At 34.3% G+C, this 22,243-nt stretch overlaps 1 protein-coding gene across 1 annotated transcript in view; it reads right to left on the bottom strand.

Moving 5' to 3' along the window:
* The window catches only part of LOC149786303 (uncharacterized), a 31,404-nt gene extending 20,549 nt beyond the window's left edge, over positions 1–10,855 (bottom strand). Inside the window, exons 1-4 of the mRNA XM_089976692.1 lie at positions 10,720–10,855; positions 7,169–7,252; positions 4,375–6,202; positions 2,723–2,773 (exon numbers count right to left, since the gene is read on the bottom strand). Coding sequence (XP_089832818.1) covers positions 2,723–2,773; positions 4,375–6,004 — 1,681 coding nt within the window. The 5' untranslated portion in view covers positions 6,005–6,202; positions 7,169–7,252; positions 10,720–10,855. The remainder of the gene's footprint in view (positions 1–2,722; positions 2,774–4,374; positions 6,203–7,168; positions 7,253–10,719) is intronic.
* Positions 10,856–22,243: the final 11,388 nt, after the last annotated feature.

The following is a 22,243-nucleotide window of genomic DNA, read 5'->3' as shown; positions in this document are numbered from 1 at the left end:
TTGGATAAAGTGTTGGCAGCAGACAAAATAGCACGTGCATGAAAGTGCATGTTGACTACGGACTGCTTCAGCAGGTCCAGGTGTTCCAACAAAAAGTAATACATTTTTATACAACCCGGTGAAGTCATTTGGGGAAATCTTATGACCTGTGTCAATGTTTCGAGCCTGCTTCATGAATGATAACGGATTCTGATATGTACGGTCAACATGATTATACATCTGTAAATCTCGGTACGCTGCAATTGTTGGGTAGATGTTTGCCATGAAAACAATTGAAAACTGCCAATCCGAATGCGGATTCCAAAACGCCATCGAAGAGCTGCATTCACTGAAACATGTGTTTGATGTGGAGCAAAGAAGATTACGTTTACTTAATTAAAATCACCATCGGAAATATCGCTGATACATTAGAAAAGCCACCCGGAACGCCATGAAGCAAATACCCTGGTGAAAAGCACATCATCATTAATGTGGGTCTGATACGAGGCTTGATATTCGACTTGACTCTAACAAATATCAAATTTCTGGAGAGGAACCTATAAATCGTGTCGATAATGCATGTTACCGACATAATCTCGTGCACCAAGCATCAAATGATAACCGTTCCGATATAGATGTTGTTCGTGACTTCAACACAAAGAATTTTTAATGAAGTCTCGGACTCAGATTCTTCGCAATCCAGAGTGCTAGGACTCTAGAGTAAACACGCGAGTAGATAACACGACTTTCTTCAGTCACACAAGCATTAAATAATGAAATCACAAGCGCGATTGGATCATAACCTGCTGAAAAGATTCTGTAGAAGACTGTCATCATTACGCATAAATCATTTGCACAACCATATGTATTAGTTTCACTCGGAAACAGTCTCGTCCAGTATCTGAATAAAACGGTGGAGTAAGAATCGTGCCACCGACCCTGTATGGGTCATATATGCATTTACATTCTCAGACCGGATTGAGGTTCCAGGAGAGACAACGCGCTACCATCTGGCTCGCCTTGGTGCCACGATGCACACCTATACGAAATTTCTTTGACCGGATCTAATATACTGTTTGTGTGTGAATTCGTGTATCCACGCAAAACATTCCACATACATATTGTGTTTGCGATCCTTCGCTACAGGACCCCGGGGAACTCCTTTCACCATTTTTTGGTGTTTTTATTGGTCTGCAGTCCGACCACGATAGAGTACATTTTAGGACGCAGTCCCACATATTCCTCGATTAGCTTTTCCGCAGTCATCCTTCAACTTGCCATAAACCATTATGTTTGTGTTACTAAACAGCAAAAGGTGTTTTGGATAATCACTTGTGTCAAATTCGTTTACAAGTATGTTCGATGCCATATCCGAATGAATATCGTTAGTGGTGACATGTATACGAAGTGAATCGGTGTCCTTGTAAAACATCTTGACACGATCCTGGTAAATGGTTTGATCTTTTTATAATGAAACTCGTGCATGAACAGCTACATATAACACCGTACACACAAAGCTGGAATTGGCAACGTTTTGACGTTTACGCGACCAAACTGTGTAGCAATTGTATTTTTGAAAATTACGAATTTCAAAAATCTTATAAACATTTACATAGTTTTACGCTTGCTGATATTTGCTACGCAAAAACATCTTACAGGCTAGCATTATAACTATTTGTAGTGCCCCATCGCGCATATAATCGTGTGTGACGATCGAATTAAAATTAGTAAAATCATGTGGTTTAGAATGCGTTCATCATATTCAACTACAATATCTAAGATGCAGATTGCGATAATACTACTGGAGGACCATTCCAGTTTGTGTTTGTATTTGAATGGATCCTCACTGCAGCGACCTGTGCATTTATGAGTAGGGTCAATCCTAGGAAATTGCTCCTATAAATGAATCTGTGCTGAAAGTGTATAAATAGATAATTATTTTTACAAAACGAGATAAACAAGCAAACTTTAAGTGCATTAATTAAACTGTATGCAGCAACTCTGTGGAGAAACGATGTGCAAGTCGTTGATGATAGATATAAAAATGTTCGTACAAATAAAATAATAAAGCTCCACTGGTATGTTCCAAAAAGACCGACTGTAAATCGCAGTAAGGGACGTAAACATTTAGTGCACAATCATTCCGCAAAATAAGGGTTATGTATCAAGTCTTGGTACAGTAAATGGGGTCGTGTTCACATTTTCTTGTTAAGTGATATAATATTGTGTAATTCATCCAAATATGTGCTGTTATTAAATGTACTTCCTTTTAATTCCTTACCAGCAAATTTCATTCCTAGAATTTTTGTTGATTTTTTTACAACTCAAAAGAAAGGCTTGTTTGGTTATTTTAGCTAAATAAAGTGTTATTGCGTTATGACCAGATATAATTGAAATAAAAATGAATATTTTAGAGGTTATTTGAATATAAACGTTTACTGGACCATTAATTTGTTTTCGAAAAGTATATATCATTTAATCTCCCCCGACAAATATGATAAATATGGAGCAATCATATATAAAGTTCAGTTGTAAACACGACTTCGTTTCATCTTGCTCTCTTCTGTCTGGCGCTGAAGTTCAAAGTGACAAGATTTTGTGGGACTTGGACATCTGCGTAAGCAGCAATCTTCCAATGTCTTTATTGATCATACTTCATCATGGAAAATTAAAAATATATGGCACGTTGTCTACATGTAAAATTTATATAGTCTTATGAAACTTTATAACATTCCACACTTACTTGACGCATATGTTGCAGAGCTGTCCATCTTCATCTTTATTCCTTTTATCCCTTTTCAAATGAAACAGCGATGCAGTGAGAGGATTAATATAGTGTTATTACAAATTTCAAGTGGGAACACTATAAAATATGAGACAGGCAAAGATAATAAATATAAATCAGCATGTACTTACAGGTAATAAATGATTGACGAGTTAGAGAAACTACCTGATTATATTAGATGACTTCTAACTACTTCAGTGCAAACTATCAATAACCACTTGGTAAACACAGAGATTATAAACAAAACATAAGCCATGTACACTTAATGTAATTCACTATTATTCGTTTAGGCAGGAAACCTTCTTCTTTAAATGTATACCAGCTTATTTGGCTACTAAAAAGCGCTGCCAGTCATTTTTATACTATACAGAAGTGATGATTATTTCCGAGACTTAGACGTTGATACATGAAGTTAGGTAATTTCATAGGATATTCAGTGCAATCATGGATAAATGGATAGCAAGTATGGTTAATAATTATGAATATCATGCATATCCAGAGTGAAGACAGTAAATAAGTGTGTTCATAGAAACTTGTGAATTAGTATCACTCCTTGTCCACTTTTTGACTCATTATATGACGCTAACTGAAATAGGCAGAATGAGAAAATAACTTATAGGGGTATAAAGTACAACCCCGTGCTTTGTGATGCCATACTACTGGTTCTCAACTTTTGATGCGTATGGCGCTCATAAACAAACAAGACCCATATTTAAAGAATTTACAAAAAACAATGTCGTGTATGACAAGCTTCATGAAATCAAAACTTCACTAGCGAATCGGTTTAATAATTCTCCAGTGAAATCATGAGAAATAAAGAAATATATATTAACAGTAAATTGGGCTCACGCATATAATAAATTACCATATACAATTGCATGTACTCTTTCATATTTATCTTCATATCATTAAGTGCAAGTTTAGTATGCAAAAAAGTCAAAATCAATCAATTAATAATGCTTTATCCTTCGAAAGGAAAATAAGATTTAATCGCTTGAGTCAAACATTTGCACTGGAAAGAGTTAATTTGTGGTGTTAATATTCAAATAAATATTACACAAATATATAATTTTAGCAACTAATGAGCTATTGTACACTATTTTCTTTTCGTGCACAAAACAATTTATGCCCTTTTAATGACACTGCGTATAATGGATTTCATTCGTTTACGAATTTTGCATAAATTTTTTATTTTTTTTAATTTTATTTATTTGTTATGTTTATTTCGGAACCATGCATAGTATTCGTCCTTACAACGACTGAACTCTCTTATATTTGTTGTTTTAATATTTGTAAAATTAAACTGAATTTTGAAATTGAACCAATGACTTGTGAATCGAAAGGGGTTCATTTTATTACGTACACATTTGCTTTGATAGTAGTTTGACACCATCATTCGATTTCAATTAACGTTATAAAGCAACATATGTATATCTAAACAATTTTTAAAAGGTTTAGTTCAGACAAAAACTGCAGACCTCAACGTAATTGTTCAATAAACATTTTGCAAACTACATTTTAATTCAGAAATAGAGATGAATCATCAGTGTTTGAAACAAATTTAGAAGATTGGAGGTGGTATTATTTCCACATTGAAAAAGAAGCTATACCTTTCATCATATGCTTCATCTGGGTCTTTAAACCCTGCATCTCAGATGAGTTGATGGCTTGTTGTTGATACATCGTTTGAATTTTCTCACCTACCATGTGGACAAGGCCGAGGCATTTTTCCATCTTTTCAACTGTCAATTTCTCAATGTCTAACATGTCACATTTGTACCAATTAATGAGCTCAAGTTGAAATTTAATTTCTTCACGGGAATCAAAGGAGCAGGTTTTGAGTTCAGTTGCTTTCTGATTCATCGTCTCTTGGAATTCGTGCCCTAGAGCTTTTGAAAGTCTGTTAAAACTGCCTTCCAGACATTCCCACAACTTTTCAAACACAGAATTTGTCAAAGTGGGATTAGAAATGTGACCAATGTAATCATTTCTGAATTTTTTCAATCTCATCAAGTCAGCCCCCGTTGAATGGTCTGTCTCCGATATTTCTGTATGCCAGCCCAACTCTGGAGGACAAACTGGAAAAATATTTCTGTGCAGAGTAGACAAAAGCGTTATATCGAATTTTCGCAGATCAATGAAACCATCAGTCGGATACAGCAATGACCATTGCGGGGCCCTAATAATCTTTTGTGATTTCAGGGTTTGTAAATAGGATTTTTTTGAGTCAAAAAAATCCCTTGTCTGTTGATCAGATGCAGTAGGGAAAGCTCGAAGATCATCGTTCCATTTTTTTGCAAGAACCTGTGCATTACTGGTGGATGCATTGACTTGCTGCAACTGATTGTCCCATTCAGTCAACTTCGTTCCTAGTTTAATGTGCCAGTTATTACATGTGTCTCGAAGTCCTGTCTTACATATTTGGTGTACTCTCGGTAGACCATTCTTAACATCTGTCAATAAAGTTTGTAAAACCTGCTGATGTGGACTGCTCAAAATGGATGTCTTCCATGCATCCAGATGTTCATCAATCTTTGGTAGCCATGATGTAAGAAAGTCATTTAATTTTGATTTCAATTCACACATGGAATTCGCTTCTTCCTGTTGAAATATTTGTAATTCCTTATGAAGCTCCCCTGGCTCCTGCATCAAGCAAAATTTAAGTTTGTTCAGAAAATCTGACGTAGTGTGGTTTGTCCTTTCATGGTGCTGGTGTATGAGATGGAAGAGATTGAGTTGATCCGCTTGGCAAAGGCCGACATAAGCCTGAGTCCAAGTTTTTATTAATGTTAGCAGGAAATTATTCGAGGTAGCAAGGCTTTGTAATTCACTTAACCATTTATTCAGAGTAACATCCTGGGCTGCGTGTTTAATCATAAAATCGTGTATGTCATCTTCCCATGTTTTTAAAACTGAGAGTTGCTGTCGTATTTGCATAATATTGTTCCCGCATCTGCCTTTCCATTTGGAAAGGAGCGACTGAAGACTCTGCTGACTTAAAGCATCTAATGTTTTATGATGCTGTTCAAATGAGCTCCACAGCACCTTCAAACCATCAGATCGACAATGCAAATTGACTTTCTCGAACCACAAATTATGATATTCACTGAAACTACATGTCTGAATATTAAACTTAAGCAGTTCATGGAGGATTTCAGTTCCCACAGTAACTAATAAGTTTGAAAATCTGAACCAATTCAGGGATTCTACTTCCATGTTTAAAACTTGTTGAGACCACATAGATTTCTGAAGAGATTAATTTTCGAATATTTGTAAAGTTAGTCGCCCTTCAGACCCCGTAATTACCAATGTGTCTGAAGCAAACTGAATAAACTATAGAGCGCTTTATTAAAGCAAAAACTATTAATTCTTATACTGATGAAGCTGCTTGATAGGGACGCCGACAAAAGTCAAGATTATACTGTCTGCTTTTTTGGTCTGTAAAATAGAGAAAATAGCACAAGTATTACATACATTAGATTTGCCTTAAATGAAATAATGTATCGCACCTGAGATAAATTTCAATAATCGTGTTTTGCCAAAAGTGGGCACTTATTTATCATGTATTTTTCTGGTCAGTTAGGATTGTAGTAAAGAAATTTTTTATGTATGAAAGCTCAATTTTGTACATGTATGTTCGTTTTCAAGGAAAATTGCAAAACTTCTTGAAATGGAATCATCAGGTTTAAAAAGCTAACTCACGGATTGAGACCTCTTATGAATGTGTCAAAGCCTCAAATGAGGAGAGGTGGCATAGCGGTTTACATGCCGGGTTCGTGACCGAAGGGGCATATGTTCGAATCCTACCATCGAATCAGCCTCAGTCGGCTAAATTGGCGTGCCCTTTGGGCAAGGAACTTCATTCTAATTGCCTTGACACTACATTACTTACTTGTGTCGTTGTACCGTAAAATACCAAAGATCAAATTGAGTTATAATATATAAATTATGCCCAATCGATCAACAGTTTGTTTGTATTATTTACGTTGCCAATAGAATATTGTACACACATTCATTTCATCCCTATCGAGCGTAAAACATGCGTCGAATATTTGTAGCTTCCGTTATTTTGAGAAATTTTCTATGTAATATAGTGTAATATGCTGTGGCTTTGTTTCCTTTTCTAATCTTTAAAATTTAAATGGGTCTTGTCTCAATATGCATATACTTCAAGTTTTTCTTTTATATTATAATTCTAAACGTCCTGTTTACGTCATCTCCAAACTCCACACTTTTTGTGTAAAATCTGTATTGCCTTGTATAGTTCCCAAACATTTTTGTTGAAATACGGCACGCTAAATTGTTTCAAAAATGGAGTCATCAAGAAGCTCTTGAACAGATTCATACAATTGTGCAGAATAATTAAGTATGAAAGTATATTTTGGTAACTATAACAATACTTACATCTACAGTTACGGAGCGAACTCCAATAGCAACAATACAGGGCAGAATGCCAGCTCGAAACATCCTAGAGTTTCAATTCCATTTCTGCAATAATAATAATAATAATAATAATAATAATAATAAATGGACTGAAGAAACGAAAAAACGCTTCTTTTTATAATCATACTAAATCAGACAAAAACAACCATACGAGAACAAAACGATACATATTGTTACGTGTTTAGGCTCTTATAAACAGTAGCAAGAAAAAAGAGAAGACAACAAGCTTTGTAAAATTTAACAAATAATTTATTACCCTAGAAAACAAGGCGAAAATAAAGAGAAAAACTTACGGTTTTAAGAATCAAATTAAAAAATAATCCGAGAATAATCCAATAATTAAAAATTAGAAGTCCTACTAATAAAATGTTCTAATGAATTAGAGTTCGAGTCCCAACGAAAATCCAAAATGGAAGGCGATGACGTATACTGTAACCAGTATAGTACTGATGTGTCTACAGTTTTTTTTTTTGATCCACAGAAAATAATATTCCGGTGTTTGAATTCCAAATAAAATTGCAATAAATGCCTTCGTCCAAGAATTCTGTATGAGCACTTAAATTTTCCAAGGAAAAAGAATTAATCTCTTAGAAAATCCAAATAAAATTTGAAGAAAAATTAAAATTTAACTCCAACTGGTCACAAAAGAAAAACACCACCTTGACGTCGAAAAGTGTTTAAAAGCCCAACTAAAATTATTTCTCAATACATCACTATTAAATACATTACTGCGCAATTCCGGTAAAATCAGAATTTCGAAATAGAGGCTATTCACATGTGTAAAGTCACGTACACCCAGTACATCCTCGATTCCACCCTATAAATCCACACTAAGAATGAATATAAAAGAAGTTTTAACAAGTTGTTTACTTCAACTTTTACTAATTCTGTATCAAGGTCAGAAACTAGGTCAGCATTAAGATAGAAAGTTCTAATATTAGGTGTTTACGAAATAACAGTTAGGTCAAATTAACTTCTGGTAAAATGTCAAATTCCAGTAAATAAAATTACATTACTATAACATGTAATGGAATAAAAAAAAATTTAAAACTAACAAACAAACAATTATTTCAAATCAAATATAAATTAAATCAAATATACAAAACACATATAACAATTACTTTCTAGGCAAAAGGCGTGAAACATAAAGAGGTGCTAATGACAAATGGAAAAACGTACGTTCGGTCGATGAAGAAAATACTGAACTAGAATCTAAAACGACATAACAGCTGCAGCCTTCGATACCATGGAAATCTCCATTATCAGCTGGCTTCGAAGATTATACAAAAACACAGAATCCGAAGAAATAGATAGCAATATTCGAAAGCCACTCTACATCAGTGGTTCACTGCATCCAAGACATGGTATGATCATGTTGTATGTTCACAAGAGCATTGGGGAAGAGGACTGATAAGCTTTGAATACTCTTGGGGAAGAAAAGATGAGACTAGGAAAGAATGAGTTGTTGCCAAGAAGAGGAACCTGAAACTTCATTAATATATAATGGTATCAGTGAATCCTAATGTCACACGTACGATAAAAAAGTAACAAGGTACAGTGCCCTTGGAGAGTAAGTTTAGAAAACTGGAAATTCCAAACAATCCATTTGTAGTGGGAGCACTAGGAGGAAAATCTCACAATCTTTGGTTTAATACGCATACAAAATGTGCATAAATAAAGATAAATAAGTAAATTGCTTCATCAGTATCTGGAAGAGGCCAATTTGAATAAAGTCAAAATCTCTAACATAACGTAGACCTGAGGGACGCCAATAAGAGATGTTCTGTTGACCTTTCGTTCCGACAATTATATTATAGCTTTCGTATTAATGAAGTGAGAAAAAAAATTGTTCGTGTCTGACAATAACTCTCCTTGAGATGAAATGCAACGGTATTTCTGATAGGTCACTATATATATATGCATTTTAGTCACATCGGGAGCAACCTAACAAAGGTCTGCATGTATTTATTAATTAGGTAATGTTTCATAAATTTAAATGACCCCTCGTACAAACATAGGACATTTAATAGAAGGTACATTCAATTTTTTGGTAAAAAATGTACCTGCAAAAAATTAATTACATATATACCATCTACTACAAACAACTATCCATTTATTACAAGATATTCTGCGTATACAGACGAATAGAAAATATGGATATTTAGAATCGTAATTTCCAGTATTATCAATTATATTGCAACATTCACAAGCTTGAACTCTTTTACTCAATCTCATGTGAGAGGGGCACTAAGTGAGAGCGTTTCATTTTATAAAGGCATTTAAGTTTGGAAAAACATAGAGGGTGGGGGGAGACCGATTATTTCATATGTTTAAGATGCGTAACCCTCACTGCGCAAATTAAGTTCTACAAAGCAAAAAAAAATGTTTTTTACTCTGCTGAGGATACATGCATTTTGATAAAGATGCGAGAAAACATGGAAAATAAGTCACCTGAATAGTGATGTGAACATACACAATATTGTCAGAATTATAAATGTTTGCTACGAGTAAACCTGAAATAAAAGTATAGAAACATCTTAAAGATAACGCAGTTGTTGGAAAAAGGCAATGAAATAGTTAAAACACCACTAAAAGACTTATATAGATCATATTACTAAAACTAGCGCCCTTTGAGAAACTGATGTGACCAGTTAAATTTCTAAGAACGTGGAAAGCATATACACTTGGCCTACACTTAACACATTTTGATCACCGCTCCGGTGGCCTAGTAGTTAGAGCGTCCGCCTCGGATGCGGGAGGTCGCGGGTTCGAACCCTGACCCACTGATACCAAAGACTTATAAAAAGATGGTACAAACAGCTGCCTCGCTAGGCGCTCAGCATTAAGAGGTTAGGTTAGGACTGGTCAGACTGGTGTCATGATAATGTGACTGGGTGGTGCATCATGCTTCATGTCTGCGGCATGATGCCCCAGTGCTAGACATCACTTTCAACTGCCACACTGCAGACATCGTAGCGACATGACTGAAAAATTGTCTACGTTAAAAATCCATATCACACACCCACATACATTTTAATCATCGATTCCTAATGGTCTAGGCGGAGTTGCGCTTTACACAGCCTGTTCACGAACAAAGAGATGAATAGGCGGTACCAAGCAATGACTATTCGTCTAGAGCGTTGACAATACCAGTTCTTGCAAGTTTAGAAACTTGTCCTAACAATATTATTAACAATTCTTTTTCCAGCAAGGTTTGATTACAAAAAGTATGAAAACAATTTGTTACGAGATTACATTACTATAGGGAAATAAATTGCTGACCAAAGTACGATTATCTTCAAAGACAGTCGCCTTTTTTTAATATGTGAAGTAATGATTTCAAGTCATTATGTGTGAAACAAATTTTTAATAATTATACATGAGGAATATGGATGGCAAACAGCAACAAGTTTCGTTACGTCAGGACAAATCTGCGCAATTGCAAAGTTAAACACGAATACTGAGATTAGTGAGGGAGAAAAAATAAACAAGCTAACATTTCAAACACTCACCTTTTAATAAAATGGCTACAGCAATCCATGCGAGAACCTCCAACAGATGTTTGGATCACGATGTTCAGACATTACAGCTCAAATATTCAAACAGAAGGATGATATTTTATCTTTCTTGTCATTCCTTCAAAATTAATTGGCGATGTGTCTGTATTACTCTAGCGATCGGGCTTTGAATAGACTTGTTAGTTACACGTGACATGATATTTATCGCGCTATCGTTATTCATGATACTGCACTTTGGTGGCCTGGTATCAAACAAATTGTGTTCCACGTCGTATGCATATAAAAAGCGTTGTCTATTCAGCACAGTATAAGCAGAAATATTTGCCGCGTTCATTTCTCTATACGCCATTTGTTAAACAGAACTTGGAAGAGAAGTTTTATTGCCAAGCAGATTAGTTTCAAAGAGGAAACTGGCAATTTATGGAAGTAACAGCACTGCAAACATTAGACATTTATTGGTAAAAATGTAAATACATTCTCACCAAGAAAAGGAAAATATTTATGGAAATGGGGGATGTGTATAAGTTTTGGTCCATCACAACAATTACCCTGTAGACTTTCACCTCAAGCATCTGGATGCATTGTGTTTATAATACGATTCATGTCACTATCAAAACTCTGCAAATTTTCTTACTGACTTTAAGATTATCGGTACCATTTAGAAACACATACATACATACATACATACATACATACATACATACGCACATACATACATATATATATATATATATATATATATATATATATATATATATATATATATATATATATATATATATATATATATATACACACACACACACACACACACACACACACACACACATCTGGAATTAGCTGATATTTATGGACTTAATCACATACCATCTCGTTTTCATGTATACATATTACACAAAAGCTTTTTCGCAGCAACATGTCTTCAAATAAAAAGTTAGGTCTTTACACATTTTTCACCAACATTTATTTGAAACGTCTATTCATTTTTTCCAGTGAACTTATGTTTTTAAATTGGGTTAGAGGTAAACAAGCAATGTATTAGTTGAAATTAGAGCTTAAAAGGGATCATTAAATAATATGTATAGTGAAAAAGGGACTTGTAAAAAGATTTTATAGTGAAGGGACCAGCAATAGACATCACAGTGACGAAGGGACTAGTAAATAGACTTTATCATGAAGAGAAACGCATGTAAAAATATATCATCCATCAAAATAAACAGAACATTTTACAAAAGACTAAACAGTTGTCAAAACAAAATGTCCAATGCGTGTGATGTCACATTGTTTGATACGGTACACAGTACCAGTCTGAGTTGGCCAACACAACAATGTTGACAGTGTTTACGTTGAAATTTCACATCACAACAAAACATTACATTGTTGCGATATTTTTATGAAAAGATTACTGGATGCAAAATTAGACATGTTTACTGTAATGTATTTGTGACAGGATATTTGCATATTTGATTTGGAGCATTAGATTGTACCAAAGACGTAAACAAATATCTTGTTGCGTCAGACTTGTATCACACATTTGCAGCGTAAATATGCTGTAGTTGGACCGGTTTATGTCTACATTCTTCTGTGAACTTAGGTGAGTTTATTTACTTCTGTAAGTTCACATTTAAACCAAGCATGCAGATAGGGTTGATTCCATGCTACATATATACTGGCCATCCATCCCCACCACCACCCTCGTTATCATCTAAGCAATACCAGTAGTTTTACTTGTTATTGTTCTTGTCTTTTAGGTTTTGCCATTTTTCATGTTATGATATGTTATACATGCCATAACAAATCCCTGTGCGGGTAAACTGGCAATATTGAAGCATACGAGACCATTTTTTCCAATTCCCTTTCACGAGTTGAATAAAACAAATGGTGGCCTAAAATGTGAAACGAAAACAAAACGTTCCAGAAGGCGGGGTTGGAAAAGCTTTCTCACGACCGCAGCCAAGTAGTAAAGAGAATACTGCACAATAATTTCATGGGCTTATTTTGACCAATTAGAATCACATAAAGTGATATGTTCACATGTATAATATCAAAAATATGAAACTGCACACACAGTGGGCAAAGTGTACCGACTATGTGATAAAGAATATTAGATGGTTACATCAGCAGTTACGATTGGAGGAGCAATTACTAAATGTTTTGCATTTAAAGTGAGTAACTATATATTCATCTTATTTGATCTAAAAGTATCCTATGAAGAAAGAAGTAGATACGACACAGCAGTAGAGGTGTATAAGATAAAAGTTGAATAATACACCCAAAACAGGGTCATACGTCTTGTCTCCTTGAATTTATCTCTCACATAATTGTGTGTACGAAAATACATTTGCACTATATATGAAGGAAAATGTAGATGGGTTTAATTTTCTCGTAGTGGTTACCCGAGGGAATATTATTTTTGACCGTCGGGATTTTAAAATACTGATTCATGTTCACTCACTATCACGTGCACTAAGTGATGGTATACCTCGTGTTCTCTGACCCCAGATATGACAATGACAATAGTATTTGTTGCCAAAATGTTCTCTCTATCGTCACAGTATAAATAAGTCTTGTCAGAAAGCTTCTACCTAACTGGTGGCTCCCTAACCAACAAAAATCCGTTAAAGCAAATTACCTTACAGCAGGATCTACCCAGCCAAACCAGGTGTTGATTTCTTATTGAGAAACACATACACCAATAACTTTCACGAACGTCTTCCTCATAAAAAAAAGGTTGTAAGGCAAAATATCTTACAGCGGGCTCTGCCCAACCACACTTAGTATTCATTACGTCTTGCAAAAAGATATAGACCAATAACCGTTAAGGACGGCTTTCTGAAAAACAAAAAACCTGTAAGGCAAAATATCTTGCAGCGTGCTCTATCCAACCAAACCAGGTACTGAATGCCTGTTTCTGACACACATCAATAACATTTACAGACGGCTTCCTGAACAAACAGTAGGCCTGTAAGATACAGTACCTTCTCTGCCCAACTAAACCGGGTACTGATTCCATGTTGAAAAAAACATAAGCCAAACCCGTTTCAGGAGCAATGTTAAGATGTAGAGGTGTGTAAAATGATATCCGTTCTAGGTGATGAGATTCTATAAGTTTGAATATTTCGGAATTTAACCTAAATTTTAAAGCAAATCAGATCTGCGTCATATAGCTGTCCAGACCAGTTGAAACCAATTATGTTTTATGAATTTAAAGATATGGAACGTGTAATTTTTTATAAGCGAATACGATTATTTTATTTGGAAACATATTTATGTACAAACGTATTTATTGTAAAAATAATCTCGTACAGTCGTTCTTATGAAAGAATGTATTGCGTAACGAAGTCAGTTCGTGTACTCCCATGCGTAATCTATATCGTTGTATTCCAACTCGAACGTGCCTCGTGTATTACGTGGTTCAGACATTATATTTTGAGCTGTTTTGAGGAGTCGTAGAACTAAGGGGCTTTCTTGTAACTTGAAAACTACAGTCAGTGGTGACATTGATTCTAAGGACGGTATTGGTTAATATTGTGTGAGGGAACAAACATTCTGGACCAACGGTTCTAAGGGGTATGGGGTTTCTTGAACAATAATTCGGCTGGCTGGGAGAAGCGATCAAGATGTGGTCGTTTCTTTTCTGTATGTCGGCAGTTATGGAATTGAAAACTGTGTTTATCACCTATATGCCTCGAGATAAATATAAATATATTATCATATTTGTATTTTCACGCTTCCACCGCAGACTTCAATTATATAACAAGATAAGGTAAAACCCAACACGCATTCTATTGCCAAAATATATATTTATTTCCCTTAAATATAAAATCAAGCAAAGTGACAGAATTAAAAAAATACTTACAGTATGGTATGAACTTGTATAATATTTCCTAAATGTCTTATAAATTTCACAGTAATCAGGAAACTATCCAAAGGTATTCCGAATGAAGGTTATAATGTGTTTATGTGCTAGCACCACTACCAAAACACTGTTCTCTTATCTAGAAGTTTGATTTCAAGGTAAATCCAATGAAAGTAGGATGTCACAGATGTCCTTGAAATTTTATGTAATCCAACGACATTAAATAAATGTCCAAGCCCGTGAATAATTCCCAATAACCCAGCAAGGTACTGTCTGATTAGAATAAATGGCGTCCGCTGAGCAATTTCAATGAACAAATTATAAATAAATCCAATTTCATATCCGACTCTTACAAGGATGAAATATAATTGAAGAATGAAACGCTGCGAAATGTAATTATTTTATATAGCCACTACATACGCATAAAGTCAACAAAATCTGAATCACTGGAAACGATTCCAGGTATTTAAATTATTATGTATTGTGGCATATCCTTATAAGTCTGCATTTTAAATTTTTCCTATTGAGCCAATCAGCAACTAGGGCATGCATAACATCTCTAGAGTATAGATGTTCTCCTAGGATCACGTAATGTTGACATGACATGCATTAAAATATTTCGTGGCCTACTTTAACCGAATTAGTTGTTAACGTGAACTTGGTAATAACCTTTATTTATTAATGTATAAAATACATATATATACTCTTCTTATAGTACAGGTAAGCTACAAAATTAAGGAATTTAAAAATATGCCCTTAACCCAAACGACTTTTTAAAAAACCTATATGATATAAATATCCGTAACAATATAATCTAGTAATCTACGTCAGTCTATGTGGCACATCCATTATATTTGTTGATGAACAATACATTGATAATAAATCCATACATAATCATACTTGTAGATGAACAATACATTGATAATAAATCCACACATAATCATACTTGTAGATGAACAATACGCTGATCACATTTGTTGAGAATTTCATTCATCAGTAATATTTGTTGATAATTCCATGCATCAATCATATTTGTTGACAAGTTCCAATTATTATATAGTTCATAGCGAGATACTGAAACATATCAACAGGATAAAATGACGTCGCCACAGCCACTCTTATCACCATAGTAGCGATATCACTCTTGAAGTACTTTTTTCCATTTAGAAAGTATATCTGCCCTTGTGTATTTCCATATTTAAACCTATTTCATTTTTCCTTCGGCTGCTGCTCCCGTTCCTCCTTTCATCTCTTTCTCTGCACATCAGGATGCACAGATTTTATAATGTGTCCACTGTAGACACCTCTCGTCTACTTATTTTTTGCAATCAGTGAGGTGTCTGCAAGACTAGTCTATAAAAGAAATCCAAACAACAATTAGTAGACGTCAGATATTGCCATTTTATATATAGCTTTCTACACGAATCATGTAAATTGTCAGTTACTCAGCTTGCATGACATGTTGCTATGTGTCCCCCATACAGTATTATAAAAAAATGGTGCACATTTTTAGGATTAAATATAGCACTGTAGAAGACAAGATATGGAATAGTACTGTTATCTCGCATCACAATGGTGTTTAAAAACGATGAATAAATTGGACCTTGATTATAAACCGAAATTAAGTAACAATCGCAAATTGGATACAGAGTCTGCTACCAAACTACACCGCAAGTTTACCAAACCACGTATAAAAGCACATTTAAATATCGAAATAAACAAAAAATACAAATATATTAATATTCGTAAGAATACATTCATCATTTTGACAAAATAAACATTTTTCTTTATATGATATGCTAAATTTGTAAAGCGTCACTGCCACAAAATTATTTTTATATTTAGAAACTTTTTTCTATCAATGTATTAATACAGCTGCTGATCGCATTGACACCTAAAAGAACATATCAATGCCAATCAAAGGTTTTGCTTTAACATTTGTATAACAAAAAGATACTCCACGTTTAATAAGTAGATATAACGAAATATTTCACTCTTGAAATGGAAACATTTCGTATTGTCACTCAAAGAACGTAGATATATATGATGATCTTATCAATTATGATTGTTACAATTCCATGTTTTGTTGTGTCCATTTATGAAAGATATCAACTCCTTATATCCTTTGTTGAAGTCTTTTAGCGTTAGTAATAGCAGGTTCATTCGTCATTAATTTGCATTATAAATAGATATCTCGTTCACGTAGAGCCAATCTCACCCTGTTTACCTTTGTTACATTATTCTGCACTTGGATGTTCAAATATTGTGTCTGTTTGTTTTTGAATGCTGGTGGAAATATGATTTTTTTGGTCATATGACGTGTACGAATGTGTATTCATCAAATCTTGCACGGATGTGATAGCATGCGTTCGATCTCCACAAATCAAGATGTTTTTTTAAATGAGCAGTCACAGCAGTATTGGTATCGATTATTCTTCTGTTGCATGTCGATTGGTGACTTTGAAGCACCACTACTGCACCATTTTATAACCATTTTAAAGTTGTAAGTCATGCTTGAAATATCAATTTCCTATGGTATTATTTCCGTAGTAAGATGAAAGAGAATTCTCGAGCACTTCTCTGAAAATCTATTAGTAAAAATTGTGGTCGAATATTAAGGTATTGGGACATGCTGGGGTTTTTATTTATATGCATTAGTTAAGGAAGTGGTCCTTTAATATGGAGTCTGCCAATACGGTTTTATTTTTAGTGAGGTAAGTAATCAAGCAGTGAGTAGATCATATAATAATGGTTTTTGTTTTTCTTTCATATTTTTTCAGTCGGTACAACTCATCCCACGCGCCATCAAAAACTATTTCAAAGAAATATTTCCGTTTTAAATTTAATTAGTGGTCCAGAACTCGTGCTTTACATATTTACGAAGGACACATCTTGTTTATGTTTTGCTCTTAGGTCCGTTTTCAAGCATTTGTGAGGTATCCTTGTTCCGTGAACACATTTCAAGCTGGATTGCTCTTTTGAATCTATTGAACGTTTTATCCTATGAACGAGAGAGTCGTATCGCCTCTCAATCTGGGATATATTGTCAAAATAAAAATACCAGTAAATACTAAGTTCATCTTTGAATATAACAAGCTAAAGTCTCAACGCATGTCAAGAGAACCAGTGGAAGTTTAAGAATGAATGAAACTCAAATGTAACAAAAACTTAGATGATTAACTTTGTAATTGATGCACATCATTTCACAATAAATTATGACCTGTACACCACTGTGTCATCTACATCATCTCCAATGACCGATCATTAACAGCTTATTTGGCAATATTATATTAATGAAATCGTATAATAAATAAATAACTGGTGTGATACCGTTAATGTAATACTAAAAGTACGACTCCATGGTCTTTAACTAAGTAACAGAAAGAAGCGAAACCATCATGTGTAGTAAAATCAACAAATAAATTTATTTCTATAAGTTATAAGTAATAATTTAAGAGGAACTTACAGTATTGTGAATTAGATCCCAAACGTCCCATCAGAAGTCCAAACGTTTAGAGTGTTCCGAATGAATTCTAATATCGAATGTGTTGATGTACCAATAGTCTTCAATAAGCTGATGTGACAATAGTCTTGATATGCCACAATGATATAATTCAGAATGTCTTTGAATGATTTCACAATAATCGTAAAGAAGTGATTTCGTCCAAAATTGTCAATTACACTTTGTAATTCCAATTAATAATTTAAATCAATGTTCTCTCAAATTATATTGGAACACAATAGTAAATAATTCTAGAGACTCAGCTTAAAAGAGGAATTAAAAATGTTGATAACAACAACTTTATCATAAAAATAAGACACAATAAATTAAACAGGATGTGGGTTAAAAGTTATCTTCCAGAATATTCTGTACTGTGCAAACAAGGCTAGATAATGAACTCAAATATAAGCAAACGACTTTTAAAAATTAAATATTAAACCTGGGGAGGTCATTTCCAAACTACTTTAATCTTTTATTTCGAAGATTGAATCGGATGTAATTCAGTAACTCTTCGTCTGTCTTTTAATAGTGACCGCTCAGGTGGCCTAGTGGTTAGAGAGTCCGCCTCGGATGCGGGAGGTCGCGAGTTCCAGCCTCGGGCCGAGTCACACCGAAGACATAAAAATGGTACTAACAGCTGCCTCGCTAGGCGCTCAGCATTAACAGGTTAGTGTTAGGACTGGTTGGTCTGGTGTCAGGATAATTTACCTGGGTTGAACATGATGCTTCATGTCTGCGGAATGATGCCCCAGTGCATGACATCACTATAAACTACTACACTGCTGACGTCGTAGCGATATGACTGAAAAATTGTTAAAAGCTAAGTTACAAATCCAAATCACACACATACACTTTGTTAATATAGCGTATAGTTTCCTAAGAATATACCGTGTTTATTGCTCCAAATCAATAATAATAATAATAATAATAATAACAATAATAATAATAATAATAATAATAATAATAATAATAATGTGAACTTACTACAACTCTTTAGAAGTTCTAAGCACTTTTACAATAGTAGATAATACATAAAAACATATAAGACAAGATTGCAAAAATAAAAACCATGCAATTACAAAACAAAAGCATGCAGAAAATAATCAAGTGTAAACATCAAGTCTTTAAGTCTGTTCTTGTATTCGAAATAGTTGAGTTTTCAGAGCACTCTTGAATGAGTTCAATATGTCCCTGTGTCTAAGATCTAAAGGCAATTCGTCCCAAGTACCTGGGCCCTTGTACGCAAAATGGAATTGGTTTTAATAGTGGAAATAATGAGAATGCGAGTATCGGAAGAGGAGCGTAAGTTTCTAGATGGCGTTTACACATGGGTGAAATCAGATAGGTATATTGGACTGGAACCAACCAGTCAAAGGTAGCATCGTGAACATATTTTGTGCTTGATCCTGGATCCTGCGAAACAGGTCCGAAAGGTCGACGGGAGAGAAGGTGGTTCGGAAGTGGTATATATTTTTTCCTTAACATTAACTTTTTCGTGATCTCGAAGAGCTCTTTGCAGCTTGAACTTTCATTGAGCTTAATACTGCTTTTGCTGCATGAACTTCGTTTGTAACTTTCTTCTTAGCGGTTTCATAGACCTACTTATCCTCTCAGCCTTAAGTTCGAGTCTCGGATTCGGCCAATGTGGATATGTGAGAAAGCTTGCCAGTAGCTTCTCGAGGGGCGGTGGTTCTTTCTGGGGATTTCCCGGGTTCTTACTTCACATTAATACTGGCCGCCATGTATCGCCTATCGTGTGCTGCGAAATGACGTTAAACCCCACAACAACAACAACAAAAACTCTTTTACCTTGGAGAACACTTTTGAATTGATACTCTGCACTTGGTTGCTGGGCATGTTTGTCTAGCAGTAAACGCAAGCATGTGTCAAGTTGTACTGCTGTACGAGGTAGCGAAGTTATTAGGTTTCATTGGAAGTCATGCATTAGTTGGGTTCTAATAGACTTTATTTGATACTACTGCTGTTATTAATAATAGTGCAGATATGTTATTGCAGTAAATGTTAACGTATGGAGTCGGTCTACAAGTGCTCGCAACTTAGAAAAATCCGACAACTAGTTGGAAATTTCCATGAATTGCAGCACTCAATTAACGCTTTCATACAATTCTATGTAAACACGATTCAAGGTAAACAGGTTGTTGTTGTTGTTGTTGTTGTTGTGGGGTTTAACGCCATTTTTCAGCACGATAGGCTATACATGGCGGCCAGTATTAATGGTGGAGGAAGAACCCGGAAAACCCCGGAAAGAACCACCGACCCACGAGAAGCTACTGGCAAGCTTTCTCACATGCCCACATTGGCTGAATCTTAGACTCGAACCGCCGCAGACAGAGGTGAGATGGCAGTGATCCGTAACGAAGAGCGCTTTAGACCACTCGGCCACTCGGGGCCCCAGGTAAACAGGTACGAGAGAGTGAGAGACAGAGAGAGATGAATACATTAATGACCTTGGCATACATTGGATAAGCGTATATAACATGTCTGCATGCATACCTTCAATCGGTTTCCATATTACTTTTTCGAAGATATGTAGCATTACTGTACTATCCATGTTAAAGGAAAATAAAAGGTAATGCATTTATTTTCTTAACAACCAACCCCAAAAGTAGAATTCCACTATAGTTTATGCGTATTGAAAAGTTCAAACTTCATATCTTTACCAGGCTGAAATTGAAAAGTAATATCAAGCAGCAAAGGACGTCCTAGAGACAGGAACGATCCATGACCGAGCTAAATATAGGCTTATGGAGTCTTTCTAACTGCAGAGTTGTTTCGTTTTCATCAATAGATAACACCACACATTCAACAGCTCATCGCACGATTGTGAGACCCTCCGATCTTTATATCTATGATAACGCAAGGCGAGTGGAGATTGTAATTGTTAGGTATATAACTGTATTGGAGAATTTGACATATATATATATATATATAAATTATAAAATAAACAACACCAACACGTAAAATGTGTGACCGGTTTCGCTTTAATGCTTCATCAGACTGAATTCAAACTGAATTCAATATCATTGCTTACGTCATTAAATATGTTGTTTCTAAGTGATCAATGAAATAAACAATGATATAAACAAGATGACGTCATAGCTTACATTTTTAACGTAATTATCTAATACTTTAACGAATAATTTACATGGAGATGTGCATATACAGCAAAGATTAATGATATCTTAATACATAAAACTGGATCTTAAAGATACATGTATCTCTACCGATAACTATATATACAATTTATTAACAAATAGAGATAAACAGTTTTAGTAATATTATGTATAATACAAGCTTATTACAAGAAAAGAAAATTAATTACAAAAAAAAGAATTACAAGCATAAATGTAAACAACATATATTCTAGTATAATCTTTATAGCTGTTAAAGTGGTTATCAGAACTCAATTTATTTAATAAAAATATGGTGTGCATTACGGTTACTATCAAGCATTTTATAAATAATTAATCATATTATATTGATAATTAATTACAAATTCAATTTCATTTTTAAAGAATTAGTAAACTTATTTTTATGTTATTAGATTATCCTTTTACCAATAAAGATTTTCTGCAAAGTAAAATAATATGAAATATTCATATCTAATTGTAAACAGGGGACATAATTCAGAAAAAAATAAAAATAAAAAATAAACTAATAAAAAATTAATAAAAAATTACTAAATGTCATATAGTGTTTTTGAATTTAGACCTTTTGGATATACCGTATTAAGACGGTGAATCCAGTAGGTTTCCTTTAGTAGACGTTCCATTTCAGAATCAGCTTTAACTATATTTTGGAAGGAGAAATCTTGCAATGTATGGGAATTTTTGTTAAAATGTGCGGCAACATGAGATGAAAATGATTGATCGATATAATTTTTTATATCTGATCTATGTTGGTTCATACGTTTAGATATTTGTTGACTGGTTTGTCCAACATATTGGATGCCACATTTTTTGCACGTTATCAAATAAATAACATTTGATGTTGCACAATTAATGTCACAACGCATATTAAAAGTTTCTTTCGTATTATTACTATTGAAAGAAGTATTTTCATTAAAAAATGAACAGTGTGAACATCTAGGTCTATTACATTTAGTTGATGATCCTATTTTAAATGATGGTTTTTCT

The sequence above is a fragment of the Sinohyriopsis cumingii genome, chromosome 12 (genome assembly GCF_028554795.1).
Source record: "Sinohyriopsis cumingii isolate HCF-2022 chromosome 12, ASM2855479v2, whole genome shotgun sequence".
NCBI classification, from domain to species: domain Eukaryota; kingdom Metazoa; phylum Mollusca; class Bivalvia; order Unionida; family Unionidae; genus Sinohyriopsis; species Sinohyriopsis cumingii.
This window is presented reverse-complemented; position numbering and strand designations above follow the sequence as displayed.